Consider the following 21,064-nt stretch of genomic DNA (forward strand, 5'->3'; position numbering starts at 1 on the left):
AAGCCCCGTAGGTCATTTTTAATTTAAGGCCTTCACTGACTGATTTCCTTATGCGAAACAGGAAGAATGAACATGATTACTAAATTTCTGGTCCAAGTGTCAGATCTCTACTTCCAGACTGTTCAAATGCCACTGTCATGCAGAGCTCTCTTTCCCCCAGCCCCCATTCCTCCTTAATTAGTAGTGCTTAAGGTAAAGGCCTTCAACAATAGAAGTCAAACAGCCTCCCCCCCTCCCCCGAGGTACTCCATCGAAATGTGCATTTCTAAGAGGCTTCCTGGAGGACTGACTCAAATTCATCTTCTAGAGGCTGGCAGTAACTGCGGAACTGCAGGGTAAAACGTTAAAATACTGGTGAAAAATTAGGAAGAGCTTGCAAGATGTAGGATTTTGGGGTATGATATCTAAATACTGCCCTCCAGTCTTAACACCATTTTCTATGCCACCATGGAAATTCATTTAAAAGCCTTCCAAAATGACAGTTTTGGTTAAGTTCTAGAAAGATCAGGCATTATTTTAACTCAGTAGGAAAAAAAAAAAGAAATATGATTATACAGTTTGCAAGATAAAAGTTAAAGGATTAAATTCGCCACTTGCTTCAATATTTCAATAATTGGACCTGTCGATACCTTAGGTAAGAAAAACATAGCAACTGGTGTATAAAACTACTGAGTCAATTCGGGCACAGGATTCCGAGATGAAGAACTTCGAGGTGCAAACCTTTATAGTATATCGTGTTTCCATGGTAGTTTTATTGACTCCTTAAGAAGCCCTTGCTTGGTCTATTTGAATCCTGGGCATAGGTCAGTAAAAAGAGCGTAGCTGATTTAGATAGTTCCTAAGTTCTGACATCAACTCTACCTTAAATCTTTATAACAGCAGACAATTTAAGAAGTCCATATTCTTCCAAGCCAGCAGCCATGGCAAGAGTCCCTTTCACTTGGCGCTATTACAGGGAAAACCAAGAAATACTTAAAAAAATATACAGGCCAAAGAACTGGAGTTAAGTTACTAGGGTGGGGCTGTGTAAAGCTTTGGTGACTCACTAAATGAAGTTGTGAACTGGGGTCTTGGCACTCGGGGAACACAGAAGGAACAGAAAAGTTGGGGGGCTTGCGTAGGGTGGCGAGTACACTCTTATCTTTGGCGGAATCACTCAGACTTTTCTTTATGGCGTCACCGGCTACCTGCCTGTAGAAAAGCTCCGTCTCCGTGACGTCACGCCTCACTGACCAATGAAAGGCCTCAGTCTGCGGGCCCCGAGGAGGGTTGTGGGCCCTTTTTTGTGAATGAAGCTTCACGGACCAGCCCTCCTGGAGTCCCCGGGAGCCGCGGCCCGCTGTGCTCGGGCGCCTCGGCGGCAGCGTCCGCGTATGCGGTGGGCGCGCACGGTTACTCCGGGCAGCCCCAACCGCCGGCGGCAACACCGTCGCCTCTGCCGCGCCAGCGTGCTGCAGGCACCTGGGGGCGGGCTGGGGGTCGCCGGCAGCGGCAGGAGGCGCTGTAGCGAGGGCTGCGGCGCGGGTCCCGCGGCGGCCGCAGGAGGGAGCGGGACAGCCGCGGTGGGCCAGGCCCCTCCTCCGGCTCCTGCGCGGCCACCTCCCGCCGGGCTCCGCCGGCGCCTGCAGTCGCCGCAGCGCCGCTCCGCGCCCGCAGCCTTGAGCGCCCGCGCGCGGGGCCAGCGGGGGCTTCGGCGGGCTAGCGGGCGCGCGAGGCCATGGTCGTGGTCCCCTGACGGGCCGCGGCCGCCTCCATGAAGCGGAAGAGCGAGCGGCGGCCGAGCTGGGCCGCCGCGCCCCCCTGCTCGCGGCGGTGCTCGTCGTCCTCGCCGGGAGGGAAGAAGAGCCGCAGCTCCACGTCGCAGGAACTGCACCACCTGGACCGGCAGGACGACCTGTACCTGGACATCACCGGTGAGCCGGCGAGCGAGCGCATGGCGGGGCACCCCGGACACGCGGCACCCGGCGCGGGGGTCCTAGCCCACCCACCCGGGGCAGTAGAGGCGCCTCCCGGGGCCAGACTGACACGCCTCCACCCCCACCCCCATAAAAGCCCGAGCCGGCCACACCCCCTTCAGGATCCGGGCCCTGGGAGCGCCCCCCTACCCCGAGTTTTCTTCTGCGATTGTTGCAAGCTGTAACTTTATCCGTTTTGCACCCTCCTACCCCAGCAAGATGGCCCCAGGGGTCACCTTTCTAAATTGCGGGCGTCTGCTCGGCGCCTCGGGATTTTCCTAAATTCGAGTTGATACCGCCTCCCGGGTTGCAAGCTCGGTTGGCCCTTAAGGAGTGTGAACCTCCGAATCACTCCAAAGGATTCCCCGAGCGCGCTGAACACGCCGGCGCGGGAGCTGCAGTATTTATTTGGCGTTTGCCAAGCCTCCGCTGCTCTGTGGGAAATGGAGTCCCTCCCGCCTGGGGCGGCGTTCCCCGGTCCGGCGCGGAAGCCAGATCCTTGCCCTGGTCCTCATTGCACTCACCCCCTCCCCAGCGCGCGTACGAGCACGCCCCAGACCTCCTAGGGATAATTCCCCTGCCTTGCTTCTGGAATGTCACTTTGATGGCATTTGAACCGGTCAGCTTGATCAATGCCCAGAGTTGTCACTTTTGAGAAATCACAGGTAGAAAAGCAGCCGTTTGATAACTGCTTTATTATTAGTGCCTATTCTACAATTCTTGAAGACTTTATAAATCCAATTTGGGAGCCGTTGGGTTTGCCAGGATTGACACTGAAGCGTGTGAGGGCATTAAATGAGATGATGTTTGTGGAAACGCTTTGTCTACAATTTTGAGGGATTTTTCAGTCTGTTTTCTGTGGCGCAGAGTGTGTAAACCTCGGTGTGTTGGATTTTTATAAACTGTTTCCCGCCCATTGATAAACCAGGTAAGCTGGAGTGGTCAGAACATTAATTAAGAAAATGCTCAAACACAGAAATTTAGTAGAAATTATTTTCTAGGTCGATGGACAGTTGTTTTGAAGCTAAGGTCCATTTCACAGAAAGTTGAGAGTAGAGCGGAAGGTATCTCGGCGTTGAGTGGATGGACCTTGGCGACGGAGGAGGTAGGCAGGAAGGGTTTCCCGTAAGTACCTGTCTCCGGCTGGCACCTGCCCAGGTCCACCGTAGCGCCTGGCGCTTTAGGAGGTGAAGCCCACTTGCTGAGGCTGAGACTAGGTCCCACCACGTTGTGCGCTCCCGGGGAGATGGCCCCGCAGAGGAGGGCCACGGGTGCAGGACCCACACAGGCCTTATGCCTTGTTATGTATACCTTTTCGAAGGACCTTGTTGAATAGCATTTAATTTGGGGGCAAGTAACACACTTACTTGGTACAGAATTCTTAATTACAAAGGTAAAGAGGAGTATTATATATAGTGAAAAGCTGGTCTCAGCCACCGGGTGTTTTTCCCCAGAGGCAACTTATGTTCCTAGTTTCTTGTGAATCCTTACAGAAATAGACTGCGTGGTTACACGTATACATTCTCTACCGTACGCAAGCACGGCAGCATACAATACGTTGTTTTGCACATTGTTTTCACAGTTTTTCTTAGCAGAAAGATTGTTCTGTATTAGTACATGGTAATAGGTAAAGTATTACCTCATTTGGTTTTAATTACTGCTTCTGCCAAAATAGATATGGTTTTAAAGTATAAAACCATAAAATGGTGTATGTGGATTTAAATGTATATGTTTTATGACTTGTTTATATATATGTGTATGTTTTATGACTTGTTTAGACAGTTCCCTATTGGAGACACTTGTCTCCAATCAAAAAGGAAGTGTCTGACAGCAAAGTCATTGGGGTAAATCTTCCTTCTTTATGGAGAAAAAGATGCAATGTGGCTGGCTTTCCTGAGGTAGTGATCAATGAATTAATTTCAGAAAACATCACCAAACAGAATATTGAGGAAATAGTTGGTGCACTATATAAAATCATAATACTCTTATTTAGGTAACAAGCCCAGATAATGGAAGGGTCCAATCTCAGTGTAAGATCACTCCAGGGGAGTTAAGGAAATCAACTTCCCCTACGATTTCTCCAGATGTCCCTTAGTGACAGTCTTGTATTTCTGGGAATAATGACACTTAATCAGTTTGATTGGGTGTGATATACAAGACAAAGTAACTTTGGATGCAAGGTGGGGATTTCTTTTTACTGGGCTTGTAGGAAACGCTTGATGCCTCATCCTCAGCAAATGGCAACCTGGTACCATCCTTCGCAACTTGTTTTTCCCTCAGTTATTGTTTTCTAAAAGCATTGCATGCACATTTTTAATATCAAACATTACTAAAGGAGATATATAAATATAGTTAGTCCCCCTCGCCTGGTAATATTTTCTTTCCCTTCAGTTTTCTACTCATATTCAAGTTTCTACAAATTGTGCCATACCAGTAAGAGTGGTCCTCTTTTTAATGGCTGCATGTTGTTGCATTGTATGGCTGAATTGTGATTTATATAATGCTAATAAATAAATGGTTATTTGGGAGTTTTCCAGTCCCTACTGCAAATGGCTGCAGTAGCATCAGTGTACATGTCTACCTACATGTGTGACTGTGTAAACTTGAAGTGAAGAGGCCAGGCCAAAGTATATACAGGTTTATCCATTTGTGAGTGGACTTTTGGGGCAATTATGAATAATGCTGCTATGAACAAGTTTTCACGTACAAGTTTTTGGGTATATACCTTTGGGTATATACCAAGGAGTAGAATTCCTTTGGGTATATACCTAGGAGTAGAACTGCTGGATCACATGGTAACTGCCAGGCTTTTTTCCAAAGCAGCTGTACCACCAGCATTCTCACTAGCAATGTATGGATTATTCCACATCCTCACCAACACTTGTTATAGGATTGTGAAGATTATTTCCCAGTGGGGTTGGTTTGTAAACATTATTACTTCTGCCCACTCTGCCTTTAAATACATTACTTTTTTTTTTTTTTTAAACTTTGGTCCCTTCACATTTTTATTACAGTCTATTTTATCTATAGGTTGAATTCCCATAGATCCCAGGGTATTTCATGTGTGTACATTTAACATAGGAGGCTTAATTCCTATTTTTGTTCCTCTCTCTTTTATGTGGTCACTATTTATTGTCTATCCTGCCACCCCGATACACTGGACACTACTCTTACTAGGAGCAGACTGACCCAGGTTTTATTCCTAAGCAGACCCCATCAACCTCTCATTGACCATTCATTCAGTTCTTGCCATATGCAATGACATGGAATTTTACCTGTATTCCTGGTGCAGTACCAGTGCACCATGTGAAAGAAAGGTTATAAATACAGTATAAACTGTATATGTTAATGCTAACTGAGAGATAACTGAGTAAAGATAAGATCCTAACGAGTTATCAGTCAGGAAGCAGGGGGAAGAAGGGAAGTGAGGAGGGCTTTCAGTTGGATTTGGAACTAGGTATGTAGATGAGAGAAATACCAAGGGAAAAAATGTTGGACACAGTCAGGTTTTGTTGTTGTTGTTTGTTTGGTTTTGTTTTTTTTTTGGCCATGCGGCTTGTGGGATCTTAGTTCCCCAACCTGGGCCCTTGGCAATGAAAGAGCAGAGTCCTAACCACTGGACCACCAGGAAATTCCCCACAGTCAGGTTTTTGATTTTCCTATGAACCTCCTTGTGGCCAGATGTCTGAATCTTTTTGATCTCTGTACATTCCTGTCCCTTAAATAGGGCCCTCCGTAAATGACATTGCACATTTTCCTTTCCTCTTTATTAATATAGAAAAAAAATTAAAGGCTGTAACATTACTGCATAATCTGTGTTTGATAATTTATAGGATTTAATAGTTGGTACAGAAGTTCAATTTATTTTACTTTTTTTTTGTTTTTTAAATTTCTGACTAGTAACAAAAATTGTCAGTAACTGCTGGCTTAAAAAATATTCTTGGTGGTTTGTCTTAAATTGAAAAATACTTTTTTTAGTGTCTGCCATTATATTCTACCTTTTAAAGAGTGTCTATATTATAACAGTAAATAATTTTATTGGAGAAGCTCTAATTGAGGTCAGGATTGTTACTTAAAAGCATTGATTAATGGTGTATTGGATACTCATCAAATAAAATTAAACAGATACAGCACTACTCCTCTCCCCTTCTTTTTAGGATTTTAAAAATCACACTAGACATCATTAGACAGAAAATTTATTCATTAATTGAAGTATTTTTTGAATGCTTACTATGTAAAATAGTCATGCGTATTCATTGTTTGCAGTGATAGAAATATATTTTTCTTGATAGAAAAGGAATGCTGTTAACCTGCGGCACTGATTCAGGAGGAAATAAATTAATTTTTCTTCAACAGTTTCATGTAGTAGATTATTGAGTTTCAGTAACTGAAACTCATCAAAGTCTATAGTGTTCATTTTTCTTCTTATGACTTATGTCTATACTTACTCTCTGTGTAATGTGAATTTATTTTCTTGATTTATGTGCTTGCTTAATTCTTCAACATCTTTACTTCTGATGGTATCATGTTAGTCATCTGCTTTGAGTCTCATTCCTTAAGGCACCAATAAAAAGGCAAAAACTTAACACAGTTTCAGTGTTGCTGCCACATAAAGAGTGTTTGGGCATAAAGATAAAGGGGAGGTGGAATAACTGGGTTACAGAGATAGTTGTGTTTTTTAAAATATTTCTTTATTTATTTGGCTGCACTGGGCTTAGTTGCGGCATGTGGGATCCTCATTGAGGCATGCGGGATCTAGTTCCCTGACCAGGGATTGAACCTGGGCCCCCTGCACTGGGAGTGCGGAGTCTTAACCACTGGAGCACCGGGGAAGTCCCACAGAGATGGTATTAATGCCAGGAGTTGACAGCACAAATTAACTGCACTGTGCCTTAGAATGGGAATGAATTTCTCCAAATTTTGTTGGGGTTGGGGAGAGCTGGAATGAAACCACTTTGTGGATTTTTAGGATGGAAGGAAGGCACTGGCACATACCAATGACATTTCTTGGAAATTTCTGAGATAGTCTCTGGGGAACTCTGAATTGATAGAACTGGTATTTTTTGAAAGAATTTTAAGAAATCACCTAGGAATTTCACAGTTGTCCATTTTTCCCTGTGAAGAAACCAAGACCAGAGATAAGTAATTTTGCAAATTTGTAAAATAAGTTTGCAAATTTGCAAACTGCAAATTAATGCAGTTTCTTTTTGGGAAGGTCATGATTACCTGCCTTTTATTCTTTCTGACATATAAAGCTGCTTCACAGTTATACATAAATGATTTCCTGAACATCTACTAGTTAGTCCTTTGCTACTTTGGCTAGTAGATGATGTCATAGTAGATGCTCCATAAGTAGTATCTATGAAGTTGAATTTAGAGAGATGAATAATTATCTAGTGAATTTGGAAAAATGAGCAAACTAAGTACACAATTCAGGTCTTTCAGAGCTCATGCTGTTTTCCAAGTTGGCCATCATTTACACCCCTGATCTTCCAGATATTTCATTCCTTCAGCAAACATGTAATGAATATCTATTCTGCCAGCCTTTTTTTCCCCCTTCAAGTGCATAAAATAGGTCACTGCTGGAGAGAGTCCCCGCTCTCATGGAGGTTATGTTCTTTTCTTTATTTGAGAAAATAAAACTTGGAGGGTTCCTGAAGAGGAACCATATCTTGGCTGAAATCTTTGGGGAAGAAAAACTTTGATGGTAGAGTTTTTGAAGAGCTAATTCTGGTAGTTAGGCTCGAGGACACCAGGGAAAGCTGGTGTCTCCCCACACAGGGGCTGAACACAGCCAGATTTAATAACCTTTTGGAGCCTGGATTCTCTCATCTGTATAAAAATAAAAAGTCTGCAGGGTTGTTGGGAGGATGAAATGAAGGGGATGCATGTTAAGTGCCTGGCTTGGTGCCTCGCTGACAACCGGGGCTCCATAAATGGTTTCTGGTATTACAAGTGTGCCAGCAGTGGGCAAGGCCGGGGGGTACAGAGGGCACACTGAGACAGTCATGGTTGAGAGGGTTTCAGGCTCAGAAGCAAACATTTCCCCCATACGTGTACTTGCACAAAAGGTTCGGTGAATCAAAACAGTGAAAATGCAGTGTGTTCCTCTCCCTGCTTCTGAATGTAATCTTCAGAGCAGAAACGCTGCAGATGAGGCTGGCTCAGTATTTGTCGGAGACTGAGGAGGTTTGGCGCCGTGTTGATAATCTTTTCTGCCTTGGGAAAAACGTTACAGTTTCACTTTAAAGATTTCTTGTAAAAGGAAGAATAAACCAAAACTCTTCTGAGGCTATTGTTACATGCTTTTATTATACTGAAGAGTTTGTATGTTGCCTACTATTAAATTGCAGCTAAGTTTATGGGGGGTGGTTCTTCATAAAAATGCAAAGTCCTCATGGGAGAGCCTCAGGTAGAAGGTTATTTTTTAAAAGTGTGTTAAGTTATTTACTGATAAAATACAAATTTTTCCGAGTGACTAACTTAAAGCATGACTGTGCCCTAGTACATCCGTTTTAAAAGAGTATTTCACAGATCCAAAAGCTTTGATACTGGTGGTGCATATTATTGGCAGACAGGGTGTTTGTTTGTTTGGGGTAAAACAAGTTACCTTTCAAAAGACCTTTCTAATGTTTAATGTGTGGCACAGAGACCCAATTTATTTGGAAGGGGTGGGAGTTAGAAAATAAGATAAATAAGAAATGATATCTTTAAATATATTTTTTTTATTACACTGGGAAAAAATAATTTTAGTAGCCAGTATTTTGTTTTTCTTCCCATCCTAGCTACAGAATATTTTTATTTTAATCTTAGTAAGTCCTTTAAGGTCCTTCACATTAAAATTACTTTTATAATTGTCTTTAAAAAGAAATGAAAACATGGGTAGATTGGTTTATCTGAGTATTTAAAAGCCAATCCTCCGTTAGGTCAGGTACCATTATGAGTGAGGTAAGTAGGTCCAGGGGTTACTCTGGGCCAAAAGTGGAGAGATTGTATGGAGACAAAGAAAGTGGTGCAGCAGGAGCTAACCAATTTTCAAATACTGTTTCTTTACAGTTTTTGATTTTTAGCTTCCAAGGTTGGTTAGTCACTTAATTTGTAGGAGTGCTGACTACCATATTAGCCAGGGATTACCTTAGAAAACAATTTCCAAAATAAAATTGATTTTAACTTCTGAAACACAAGGTTATTTAACTGGAATTTGTACATCTCATCTGAATTCTCTAGTTTATTTGAAAGTTTTACGCCCTTCTCTCTCTCTCTTTTTTCTATAGCTTTTCATGGATACTGCTCCAACAAAGGTATTCAGATCATTGACTCTACTTTGCAGTTCTTTGATGATTTTAAAACTGTGGATTTAATCTGTTAGTTGTGATTCTTGGTTCTGTCTCTTCCTGTTTGCTTGTCTTAATTTTAGTCTTAGGTAGCAGTTTTAGTTTTCTATAACTGTAGAGTATCTTTCATATGTTTACGACTTAAGTTGAAATCTGTCTTTACATGAAAGAAAAGTTCTGTTGGTTTCTGTGTACAGGTGATGCTGGAAGTAGTTTCTGTGATATTTTATGGGGTTAATTATGAATGCTGTTTTGGATGGTGGATATTTTTGGTAATACTAAATTTTTATTTTAATTAAATCTCACTTTTGTAGGTGCTTGCCGAAAAGATACTTAGAATGAGTTGTTATGACAGCTGTTCTTGATTTTTTTCCCCCCAGGTTACTTTAGTTATTTCTAGGCATTTCTTTGCTTAGTGGACAGGTATACATCTCAATTACTGTTTTTGGTAAGAGGGAAATCTCATGAAATGCCAACCTGAACTTTGGGAACAGGAGAGTTCTTTTGTATCCTATTTAAAAAAAATTTTTTTTTTAAATATTCTGATTCCCTTTGATTTTCAGGTTCCTCAACCAAGGCCATTTACCAAAAGAACAAATCTGAATGGCCCCATATACTTATTATTTTCAATTGAAAATTTTCTGACTTTATCCTCTTCATCTTTTATTCAGCAGTTTTAATTCTTAGTATAATTTATATTCTAGAGGAGCAATTCTCTTAAGAGTCCTTTATTCACCAGTCATTTCAAAGATTTGGTCCCATTGTCTTTGAGTCTGAAAAGCTGAGGAAGCTAGGCAGGGTAAATTCATTCTAATTGCATAATAATCGCATATTGATTTCATTTCTCAGGTAGTTTACTTTTATACCATTAAAATTTGGTCGAAAGTGTACTTTTCACAAAGGCAAAAAACATCTTGTTCCTGATGTCAGTGATATTTGTTGTTCCTTCAAGTTCTAATTTGACAGTAAAATTACTTTCTTGGCACTGCTATGCAATTTATGACATTGATCTTTTTATACCCAATCCGTAATGTTATAATATCATTACAGATTATGAATTCTGCAAAGTCCTCTATTTTAGGACCATCTCAGCTGAATCATTCTCTGCATTTTGCTCATTTATCCTCATTTGTATTCGTATGGATTGTGCTATGGAATTTATTCAACAAATATTTATTGAGCAACTACTTTGAACAAGGCAGTGGGCCAAGTATTACTGAGGAAGGGAGGAGGGGATATGAAGATTTAATAACAACATGCTCATTATTACTGAAAGACTGAGAAGGCATACACTCTTAAGTCATCATCTCAATGAAGACAGGCAGTGAAGGAATCAGTCATTATGTAATTTTGCTCTCTTAATTTAAACAGTGTCAGTTTGAGAGAAATTTGTGATGGAAATGTTACTTGATAATTCCTACACAAAGTGAATTATTTTTTTCAATATGTGGTCAAAATGATCTGTCCTATGGTGTCTTTCTCGTGTGTGTGTGTGTTTGTGTGTGTGTATGTTTTAACCTTTAAAAGAAATGAGAAAAAGCTTCATTTTGGTATATAACTAATCATATATATGTATGATATGAATATATGCATATAGTTAATAATACCCTGAAAACTATATCTCTACTAACACAGAGCCAAAGTGAAAGGTCTGAATTCCAGTTAATTCTGTATTACTAATTTCAATGTCAAAGTATCCCACAGGACATAACTTAAAATGAGATACTTCATTTTATTTTTAAGAATACCTTATTTATTGGTAAGAAGTAATTATAGAGCACCTTTTATGTTGAGTATTGCTTCTTAAATTGGAGACACTAAAGATGGCTAAATATTTTAAGAACTATATTTGGCATGTGTGACTTTTAAACTGAAAAGCATTCTGATTTTCACATTCTTTTATAGGTGCTGAGGAAGAATTGCTTTGACACGAATGTGTAGCAGAATTAACATTATGGTTTTACATTTTTGGGAGCTGTTCTCAATCTGCTCTTAGAATTTTTTTATTGTACTGCTGTCATTAGGTAGCTTTTTGGAAGCGCCTAATACATGAAACAAGCATCTTAACATTCATTTATTTCCTTTTTGACAGTGTACTGTCAAAAAAGCTTAGAATTTAGCTAGCAAACACAACAGAGGTTGGGATTTTAACTCCACTATTATATTCTAATTTTAAACTATTGTGACTAAAAGGGCTTGAAGTAAAAATCCACTCAGGATATGTTTGAGTGTGTATTATAGTCTCATCCTTGCAATGGGTGCTGCAAGAGCTGCGATAGAGATTTCATAGTTGACCCCGGATCTCTGGGAAGTGACACTAGTACACGGAACTGGGTGATATCTATATATCTTCTGTATCACATAGAGGAACTTATCTGTGAATGTCATGGACACTCAAAGATAGATGCGTCTGAATGAATGTGATCCTTGGAAAGGAGGCTTGAGCTGTGTTTTAAATGATTCTCTTATTTTCCCCTGCAGAACTAGCAGGAACTGTTCTTGACAGTAACACACAGTAGTCTCTGCTTTCTCCTTCCTCCTGACAGTACCATTGCTACTACTGTGGTGGCATTTGTATGTGTGTAGGGTGATTGCTGGGATTGGGGATAGACTTTATCCCAGCATGGGATACCCCCCTCCCCGACCTGTCCTGCTCTTGTATTCAGCAGTTAACCTGAATTAAATAATAACTTTGCTCCAAAATGAAAAAATACTTTATTTAGTGAAATCTCTCTTACTCAAGAGGGCAGGAAAAGGAGGATAAACCTTAAAACGTTATTTATTTAATAGGACCTATTCAGATTATTTTGAACAAATACATTTTTAGAGGCTAAATTTGTGGATTCAGAACACAATCATTTCCAGGCACAGTGCTAAAGGAATTTTTTTTTTCTTGTGGAACACTTTTGCGAATTTCCAAAATAAAAATGTTGGCTGTTCCAAAGGCTAAGCAATAAACTTGGATTTTTAAAAAAATCCATGCTTTGGATTAAGGACTGTATTTTAAAATGATTTCAGAAAATGAGTATTATTCTAATATAGAGATTTATGAAAAGGATTAATAAATTTTGTTTTATGCCACAAAAGCAATTTTTAAATAATGCCAATTTCTTTTGTGTGCCTTTTACACACCCCATTTAACATAACCATATGCAGTGCTGCTTTGTTGTAATTATATTGTCTTCAAAACATTTTACTAAGAATAAATAGGCATATATAAAACTGCAGTCAATGTCTTGTTTCGGATTCCCCCAGAACAGACTGAGTCAAGGATTCCAAGGCAAGTACTTTCTTTAGGAGATGGTCCCAGGCAACTCTCAAAGTGAAGTAGGTAAGTGAGAGGATCAGGAGGTGCAGGCCATAGACAGCTCATTAGCAAGCAAGTTACTTACTGTGGTAGCTGTAGTTTGATCCCACAGGGGAAATCTGGGAGCCAGTGTAGAATACGTGAGGATGGAAGGGGGCTGGGATATTTGTACACTAGTAGCTCAGAGGGTGAGTGATAATTTTGAAGTGCTGTGAGGGCAGCCCAAATGGGCTCTGCAGGTGGGAGAAAGTCCTGAAAGAAATGTTGGTATAATTGGAATGTGTGCTGAGAAGGGGAGGGTAGGGAGCGGTGACTCCTGCAGTAGGTCATAGTATGGTTAAATTTTTTCTGTGTGCTCTTAGTGCTATTAGTGTTTTTTTTAGCTATTTAGCCCTCAACCATTATCCCAAGTTGAGTGTGTTATTGTCACTGTGCTGTGTCCTGGTGAGGCAATTTTGATAGCAAATGTTGGGAAGAGGCACACACGTGACAGGGCGGGTTTGTTAGAAAGAACCAATGGTAGAGTATTAAGCTGGATGTTTATGATGTGAGCTTAATGAAGCCTTTGCAAGGAATTGTTTAAGGAAACTAGGTAAAGATCTGTGTGCAGTTAAGGATAGTTGGAAGTTCTTGGATTTTTATGAAAGGCTTTATAAAGATCACTGTAGCTTGGAGATTTAACTAACAGTTGTGATTAGCATCTAGAAGAATTATGGCCAGAGACAATCCTGACTTCAGTGAATGTGAAGTGACTGGAAGGAGCTGAGCCATTGCCAATGTAGAACGCCAGGACTGATCTCCTTGGACACTATGGATTCCGTGCAAGTACCATTTCCAAGAACTCCTCACCCCCAGCTAAATGGAGTTTATGCATACATGTGAAGTCAGCCACCTTATGTCATTTATTTCCAATAAGGCCAGATAAAAAGCATTAGGTACTCTTATGAGTGGTTCAAGATAAATAAATCTACTGATTTAATTGCTCAAGAGTTTATAATCAATGTATCATATGCGTGTACAAAGTGTTGCACAAAGTAGGGAAATCACAGTTTGCCTTGTGTAAGTAAGAGTTATTTTCCTGCCTTTTGGGTGCTTTTCCCATATTATTAAAGCTTTGCATAGTTCCTTTTCATTTTTCTTTGGAAAAAATAATTCAGTCTATTTAACAGAGGGGGAAAACAGTCATACTGCTAATCTTGTGAGAGGTAGACTTTAACAATGCTGAAGCTTTCACAGGGGATCAAGATTCAGTAATAAATGCCTTGACTTTGGAGATATTAGAAATAGTTTTTCATCATTTTCCTAAATATGAGTGGGCAGCTTTTAGAATTTATTAGAAAAACTAGTGCTGGTGATGTTTCCTGCCCTATAATCCTGTTCCATATTCTTGAGGTGCATTCCTGATCCTGGGTTCCTGACACATTTATCATTGGTCCATGCAAGCCCCTTTATTAGGCTTTCTGTTTTTGAAATATGGCCCACTAAAGAACACTCAGTATACTCTTCAACTAGAGTTGCTTGTTTTTCTTTTATGTTTTTTCTTTTCTTTATTTTTTGAATAGATAATACATGCACATGGTTCACAATTTAAAAGATACAAAAGAGTAAACAACACAGAGTAAGATTCCCACTTTCACCTGTCACCTAGCTGCCTATTTCCCCTCTTCAGAATCAGTTGACAAAGCTGACCTCTTATGTCTTACCAGAGGTTTTCTATGTATTTACAAATATATGTATATATGTGTATACAGATGTCTGTATGTTTGTATCCTCTCATGCAAATTATGGTCCATTATTCCCACTGATCTCTACCTTGCTTTTTTTCACTGCTCTTAGGTTGCTCACTGAGCCCAGAATTGGAATAAAGCGAGCTGGAGGATCCTAGTGGGCCGTGCTTTCAAGATGCTCTAGATTAAGATGTGATGATAATAGCCTCTGGGTTAGTCAGTGTATGCTCCATGCTAAGGCCCATGCTAAAACCTATGTCTGTCCTCCACCTCCAAATAAAGTTTCTAAGATATAGGTGCTCATTATTTTTTAAAAAGACGACACATAAAGAAAAAGATCAGTGATGCTACTAGCAAGGGTGTTTTCTCTACCAGTTAGTTTAGGCTTGGTTATACTGTAATAGCAAGCCCCCTCCCAATCCCAGCGGTTTAAAATAAAGATTTAATTCTTGTTTCTGTTTCACAGCCACTGTGGGTTGGCAGGGGTTTCTGCTTCCTGTAATTGTTTGGGAACCTAGGCTTATAAGTAACAATGGTCTCTAATATTGCTGGTCCCTGTGCCAGAGGGGAAAAGAATGCTGTGGAGGGTCTTGATCAACAATTAAGTGCTCATTTTCGTCATAGTTCATTGGCCAGAATTAACCATGTGGTCCCACCCAACCACAGAGGAGCAAGAATGTGCCTGTTAGGTGAACAGCATTAATGAGTACCACAGTTAGCCTTTTAGATTGTTCAGTGTATATTTGTATACATAGATATCTCTATAGAGAGATATATTTTTATATCAATAAGATAAACACTAAGTAATTTTATCATTACTTTTTTCCACTTCATATGTTATAGCAGAATCTTTCATTGTCCTATGTGTCTAAATATGTATCTCTTTTGGATGCATATTATTCTATTTTATGCCTATATAATAATGTATTTCCTTGTGGCTCCTCTCCTGAGGAAAATGTACATTAATTTCCATAAAATTGGTAGAAATATTTAGAGGTTGTAGACCCTCCCCAGCCAAGCATTGGATTCCTATCATGGTCTCTAGGTTGTAAATATAAGTGCTATTTAGAATAACCTCTCTTCATCCCCTTTGTCCCCTCATAAAGTACCGTCTTACAATTTTTTAAACTTGATATTTTGTTTTTTTGTTTTGTATTGTTTTTTGGTTTTGGCCACGCTGCGAGGCTTGTGGGATCTTAGTTCCCTGACCAGATATTGAACCCGGACCCTTGGCAGTGAAAGCGTGGAGTCCTAACCACTGGACCACCAGGGAATTCCCATAAACTTGATATTTTGGATAGGTAAATACAGTTGTCCCTCAGTGTCCGTGGGGGATTGGTTCCAGGAGCCCTGTGTATATTATTAGGGAAATTATTATCTGTGATGATTTACAAATGTGTTTTCTATTTGTTATTTGCCTTTTGATTATCTTATAGTTGTGGTTGTGATGTGTGTTTGCCATGCAAAGTTTGTAGGTGAACCTGCTAATCATTCCTCTTATGGCTTCTGGATTTTAAGTCATAGCTGAACTCAACAAAGCTATTAAGGAATTCTCATGTGTTTAATTTCTCCTGCCCTGGCCTGTATGCTGTTGTTCTTAAGCATTTTACTCACACATATCATATATTATAAACCCCACAATATTGGGTTGGCCAAAAAGTTCGTTTGGGTTTTTCCATAACACGCTACCAAAAACCCGAATAAACTTTTTGGCCAGCCCAATATATTGTTATTACTTTTGTTAAAACAATCATCTTTTAAAGAGATATAATTGAGAAAAATCGTATATATTTACCCATATAGTTACCATTGCTAGTGCCCTTCATTCCTTTGTGTAGATCCAGAGTTCCAAAAGGTATCATTTTCCTTCTGCCTGAAGGATGGTGTTTTTTTTGTTTTGTTTTTGTTTTTTAACATTTATTATAGTCGGGTCTCTTTTACCTTTTTTTGAATGTTTAAAAATGCCTTCATTTTTGAAACGTTCTTGCTTATTATGGAATTCAAGTTTGGCATTTTTCTTTTTTCTTTCTGTACTTGTAAAGACATTGTTCTATTGTCTTATCACTTACATTGGTTCCTACAAGAAATCTGATGTCCTTATCATTGTTTCTCTGTATGTAATATGTACTTTTTCCTCTGGCTGCTTTTAAGATTTTCTCTTTCTCACTGGTTTTGAGAATTTGATTATGGCATATTTTTCTTCACATTGTGCTCAGGACTTGAATTTCTTGGAGCTGTGGGTTTAAAGAGTTTATCAATTCAGGAAATTTTCAACCATTATTTCTTTAAATTTTTTTTCTGCCCATTTCCCCTCCTTAATATACAATTACCTGTATATTAGGCCATTTTAAACTGTCCAAGAGCTCACAGATGGTCTTTTCAGTTTTTTTGGATTTTTTTTTTCTCTCACTCACTTTCATTTGGATAGGTTTACTGCTATGCCTTCAAATTCACTAATATTTTCTTCTATTTTCTTATCAGCCATTAATCAAATCCAATGTATTTTTCATCTCAGATTGTAGTTTTCATTTTTAGAAAAGCTTGATTTGGGTGTTTTTTATATCTTCCATGTCTACATTTTTTTACTCTAAAAAATAATAGCCCTTTGAGATGTAATTCACATACCGTATAATCCACCCATTTAAAGTGTACATTTCAGTGGCTTATTTTTTTGTAATAGTACATTTTATGTAGTATTGAAATACTAAATATTTAAAAAATAGTATTTCAGGGGATAAATAGTATATTTACAAAGTTGTGCAACTATCCTCATAATCTAATTTTGGAACGTTTTCATTATCCAAGAAAGAAACCTTGTACCTAATAGCAGTTACTCCCCATTCCCTTCACCTTCTTTTCCATCCCAGCCCTGGGCAACCACTAATCTACTTTCTGTCACTATAGATTTCCTATTTTGGACATTTCATATAAATGGGATTATACTATTATTGATATTTTGTGAGTAGTTTCTTTCACTTAGCATAATGTTTGAGGTTCATCCATGTTGTAACATGTATCATACTACATTCCTTTTTATGGCTGAATAATATTCCATTGTATGACTAGATCACATTAAACTTATATGTGTGTATATATAACTTTATGTGGACATATATTTTATGTGGACATATATTTTCGTCTACTAACTGAACATATGAATGCAGTTATGATAACTTTTAATGTTTTTCTCTGCTAATTCTAACTTGTGCATCAGTTCTGAGTCTATTTTGATTCACTGAGTAGTCTCTTCATAATGGGTCATGCTTTTCTGCTTCCTTGCATGCCTGGCAATCTTTGAATGCTAAATTTTACCTTAGTGGATGCTGGATATTTTTGTATTTTTATAAATCTTCTTGAGTTTTGTTCAGGGATGCAGTTAAGTTACTAGTTTCATACTTTCAGTTCTTGCTTTTATGGTTTATTAGGTGGGCCTGGATCAGTATTCAGCTGAGGACTAATTATTCATTATTGAGGCAAGACCTTCCCGAGTCTTATCCAATGCCCTGTAACTTAGGAGTTTTCACAAAATGGCCTGGAAAACAAGTGCTCTCCCAGCCTGTGTGAATGCTAGACACTGTTTGCTGTAATCCTTTCAGATGGGCTCCAGTGGTTTCCTAACGTGCGTGTTCTGTATGCTCAAATACTTGAGAGTTTTTACAAATCTCCAGGGTTCCCTCTCTGTGCAGCTTCCTTCTCTTTGGTACTCTGTACTATGAACTTTTGCTGCTTGGTTTCCCTGGATTCAGCTTCATCTCAACATGGAGTCTGCTGGGTTCTGCCTTGGTTTACCCTCTCTGTGCAGTGGCTGTAAGCTGGGGTAATTGCAGGACTCACCTTTCTTTGTTTACTGTGCCTTGGGGATCACTGTCCTCCATACTCTGATATCCAGAGTCCTGAAAACCATTATTTAATGTATTTTGTCTGTTTAAAAAAAATTTTTTTTAGGAGGAATGGTAAATCTGGTCCCTGTTATTCTATCTTGGCTAGCAGTAGAAATCATGTGTTTTCTTATATATTTTATGTTTCATTTTCTTACATTTAAATATTTTCTCCATTTGAAATTTATTCTGCTGTGAGGTCATGGGACCACTTTTATTTACTTTTTCAGATTGCTACCTAATACCATTTATTTACTCGACATCTGGTTTGATTTATCATCTTTATCAAGTGTTAAGTTCCTGTATATGGCTGGGTCTGTTTCAGAACTTCTGTTGTATATATGTCTATCAGACACTAGGAACACTCTGTATTAGTAATGGAGTAATAATCTGGTAGTGCTAGCTCCTTCTTAGAATTCATTTAAAAAATTTTTTTCCTCCAGCTATTCCTGTTTGTTTATTCTTGCATATTTTTCCATATGAATTTTAGGATCAACTTGTCTATTCCATAAACAAACAAAAAATCCTGCTAGTTACTTACATGAATTAACCTGGAGAAAAATAATCTTTAGGATGATGGCTCTTCTGTCCACAAACATGGTATATCTTTTTGTTTGCTCAAGTCTTCTTTTCGGTAGCTCATTAATGTGTTAAGATTTCATACCATACAGTGTCTTACACTTTACTTGTTAAGCTTTTTCATAGGTACTTTAATCTTTGTTGTTACTATTATGAATGTGATATTTTTTCTCTTCTGTTTATTTCACATATTAACAATTCTCTGAACAATTAGCTGAACTCTTTATGGAAAATATTTTAATTTTATTTAACTTTGACTCCACAGTACCTACCAAAGGGTTTGGAAAGTAGAAGTGGCAGTTCAATGTTTAGATGTTAGAATAAAGACTGAGGAGTTACTGTAACTATATTAATACTACATTTACAATATAGATGATTACCTCATGGCTTTGTTTTTAATTATTAAAGTTTAGGGATTGATCATTTTGATCTTGTTGCTATTTTCTTATTTACCCCTTGTAAATAAGACTCTATTAATATCCTTGTTTAGCTACCTGTTATTGAACTATGTAGAGTAAGTTAGTATGGCTAATAGTGATTGTATTCAGTGAATAGATTTTTTTATTTGATAAGTGAGTAGGAATTTGCTTGAGAAGCAAAATGGTCTTTTAAAAACTTCGGGTTGGACTTCCCTGGTGGCGCAGTGGTTAAGAATCTGCCTGCCAGTGCAGGGGACACAGGTTCAAGCCCTGGTTTGGGAAGATCCCACATGCCACGGCGCTACTGAGCCCACGCACCACAACTACTGAAGCCCGCGTGCCTAGAGCCCGTGCTCAGCAACAAGAGAAGCCACTGCATGAGAAGCCCGCACACCGCAACAAAGAGTAGCCCCCGCTCGCTGCAACTAGAGAAAGCCGGCGTGCAGTAACAAAAACCCAACGCAGCCAAAAATAAATGAATAAATAAATTAATAAAAACAAACTCTGTGGAGCTAAAACATAAAAAAAAAAAACTTAGGGTTTTACGCTGCTGTAAGAAATTAAAGCAAAGACACAAATAAATGGAAAGACATTCCATGTTTGTGGATTGGCAAACTTAATATTGTTAAAATGTCCATAGTGCCCAAAGCGATCTGCAGATTCAGTCAATCCCTATCAAAGTCCCAACGGCATATTTGTAGAAATTGAAAACACATCCTAAAATTCATATAGGAAGACAAAGCTAAGACCTCACACTTCTGATTTCAGAACATATTACAAAGCTACAGTAATCAAAACAGTGTGGTACTTACCAATAAAAAAGGCAAAAATTTTTAAAACTCCCCATACCAATTGTTGGGGAGGATGTGGAGCATTTAGAACTCTCATATCCTGCCATAAGGAGTGTGAAATGATACAACCACCATGGAAACCAGTTTGTCAGTTGCTTAGAAAGCTAAACATACATGTCCCAGTGATCCCACTCTTACGTATTTACCAAAGGGAAAAGATAACACATACTCACACAGACTTATACATGAATGTTCAAAGCAGCTTTCTTTGTAATAGGCAAAAATTGGAAACCACATAAATGTCCATGACCAGGTGAATGGATTATCAAATTTTCATATATCCATAAAATGGAATAATACTATTCAGCAATATAAAGGAAAGAACTATTGATAAATGCAACAAACCATATTGACCTTGAAATCATTAGGTGGAGTGAAAGAACACTGGTAAAAAGACAAACATACTCTTCTTTTTTTTTTTAAATTGGAGTATACTTGCTTTACAATGTTGTGTTAGTTTCTGCTGTACAATGAAGTGGATCAGCTATATGTGTACTATATCCCTTCCCTCTTGGATCTCCCTGCCACCCACCTCCATCCAAACCATGTAGGTCGTCACAGAGCACCAAGCTGAGACTCCTGTGCTTTATAGCATGTTCCCGCTAGCTATCTATTTTATGCATGGTAGTGTATATATATCAATCCGGATCTCCCAATTCGTCCCACCCTCCCCTTCCCCCACTATGTCCACATATCCTTTCTCTACGTCTATGTCTCTATTCCTGTCCTGCAAAGAGGTTCATCTGTACCATTTTTCAAGATTCCACATGTATGCATTAATATACAATATTTGTTTTTCTCTTTCTGGCTTACTTTTCTCTGTATGACAGACTCTAGGTCCATCCACATCTCTACAGATGACCCAGTTTCATTCCTTTTTATGGTTGAGTAATATTCCATTGTATATATGTACCATATCTTCTTTATCCATTCATCTGTCGATGGAAACTTAGGTTGCTTCCATGTCCTGGTTATTGTAAATAGTGCTGCAATGAACATTGTGGTATATGACTC

General features: G+C 39.0%; 1 protein-coding gene across 5 annotated transcripts in view; it reads left to right on the forward strand.

Moving 5' to 3' along the window:
• Window positions 1-1,582: 1,582 nt before the first annotated feature.
• The window catches only part of CDC14B (cell division cycle 14B), a 101,010-nt gene continuing 81,528 nt past the window's right edge, over window positions 1,583-21,064 (forward strand). For 4 of the 5 annotated variants that reach the window (XM_036856215.1, XM_036856219.1, XM_036856212.1 and 1 more), the window contains exon 1: window positions 1,733-1,913. In XM_036856215.1, the coding sequence (XP_036712110.1) occupies window positions 1,754-1,913 (160 nt within the window). In that variant the 5' untranslated portion in view covers window positions 1,733-1,753. Of the gene's footprint in view, window positions 1,914-21,064 lie in introns of all 5 variants that reach the window. The other variant, XM_036856213.1, reaches the window with a different exon arrangement.

Source organism: Balaenoptera musculus, chromosome 6 (genome assembly GCF_009873245.2).
Source record: "Balaenoptera musculus isolate JJ_BM4_2016_0621 chromosome 6, mBalMus1.pri.v3, whole genome shotgun sequence".
Classification (NCBI taxonomy): Eukaryota; Metazoa; Chordata; class Mammalia; order Artiodactyla; family Balaenopteridae; genus Balaenoptera; species Balaenoptera musculus.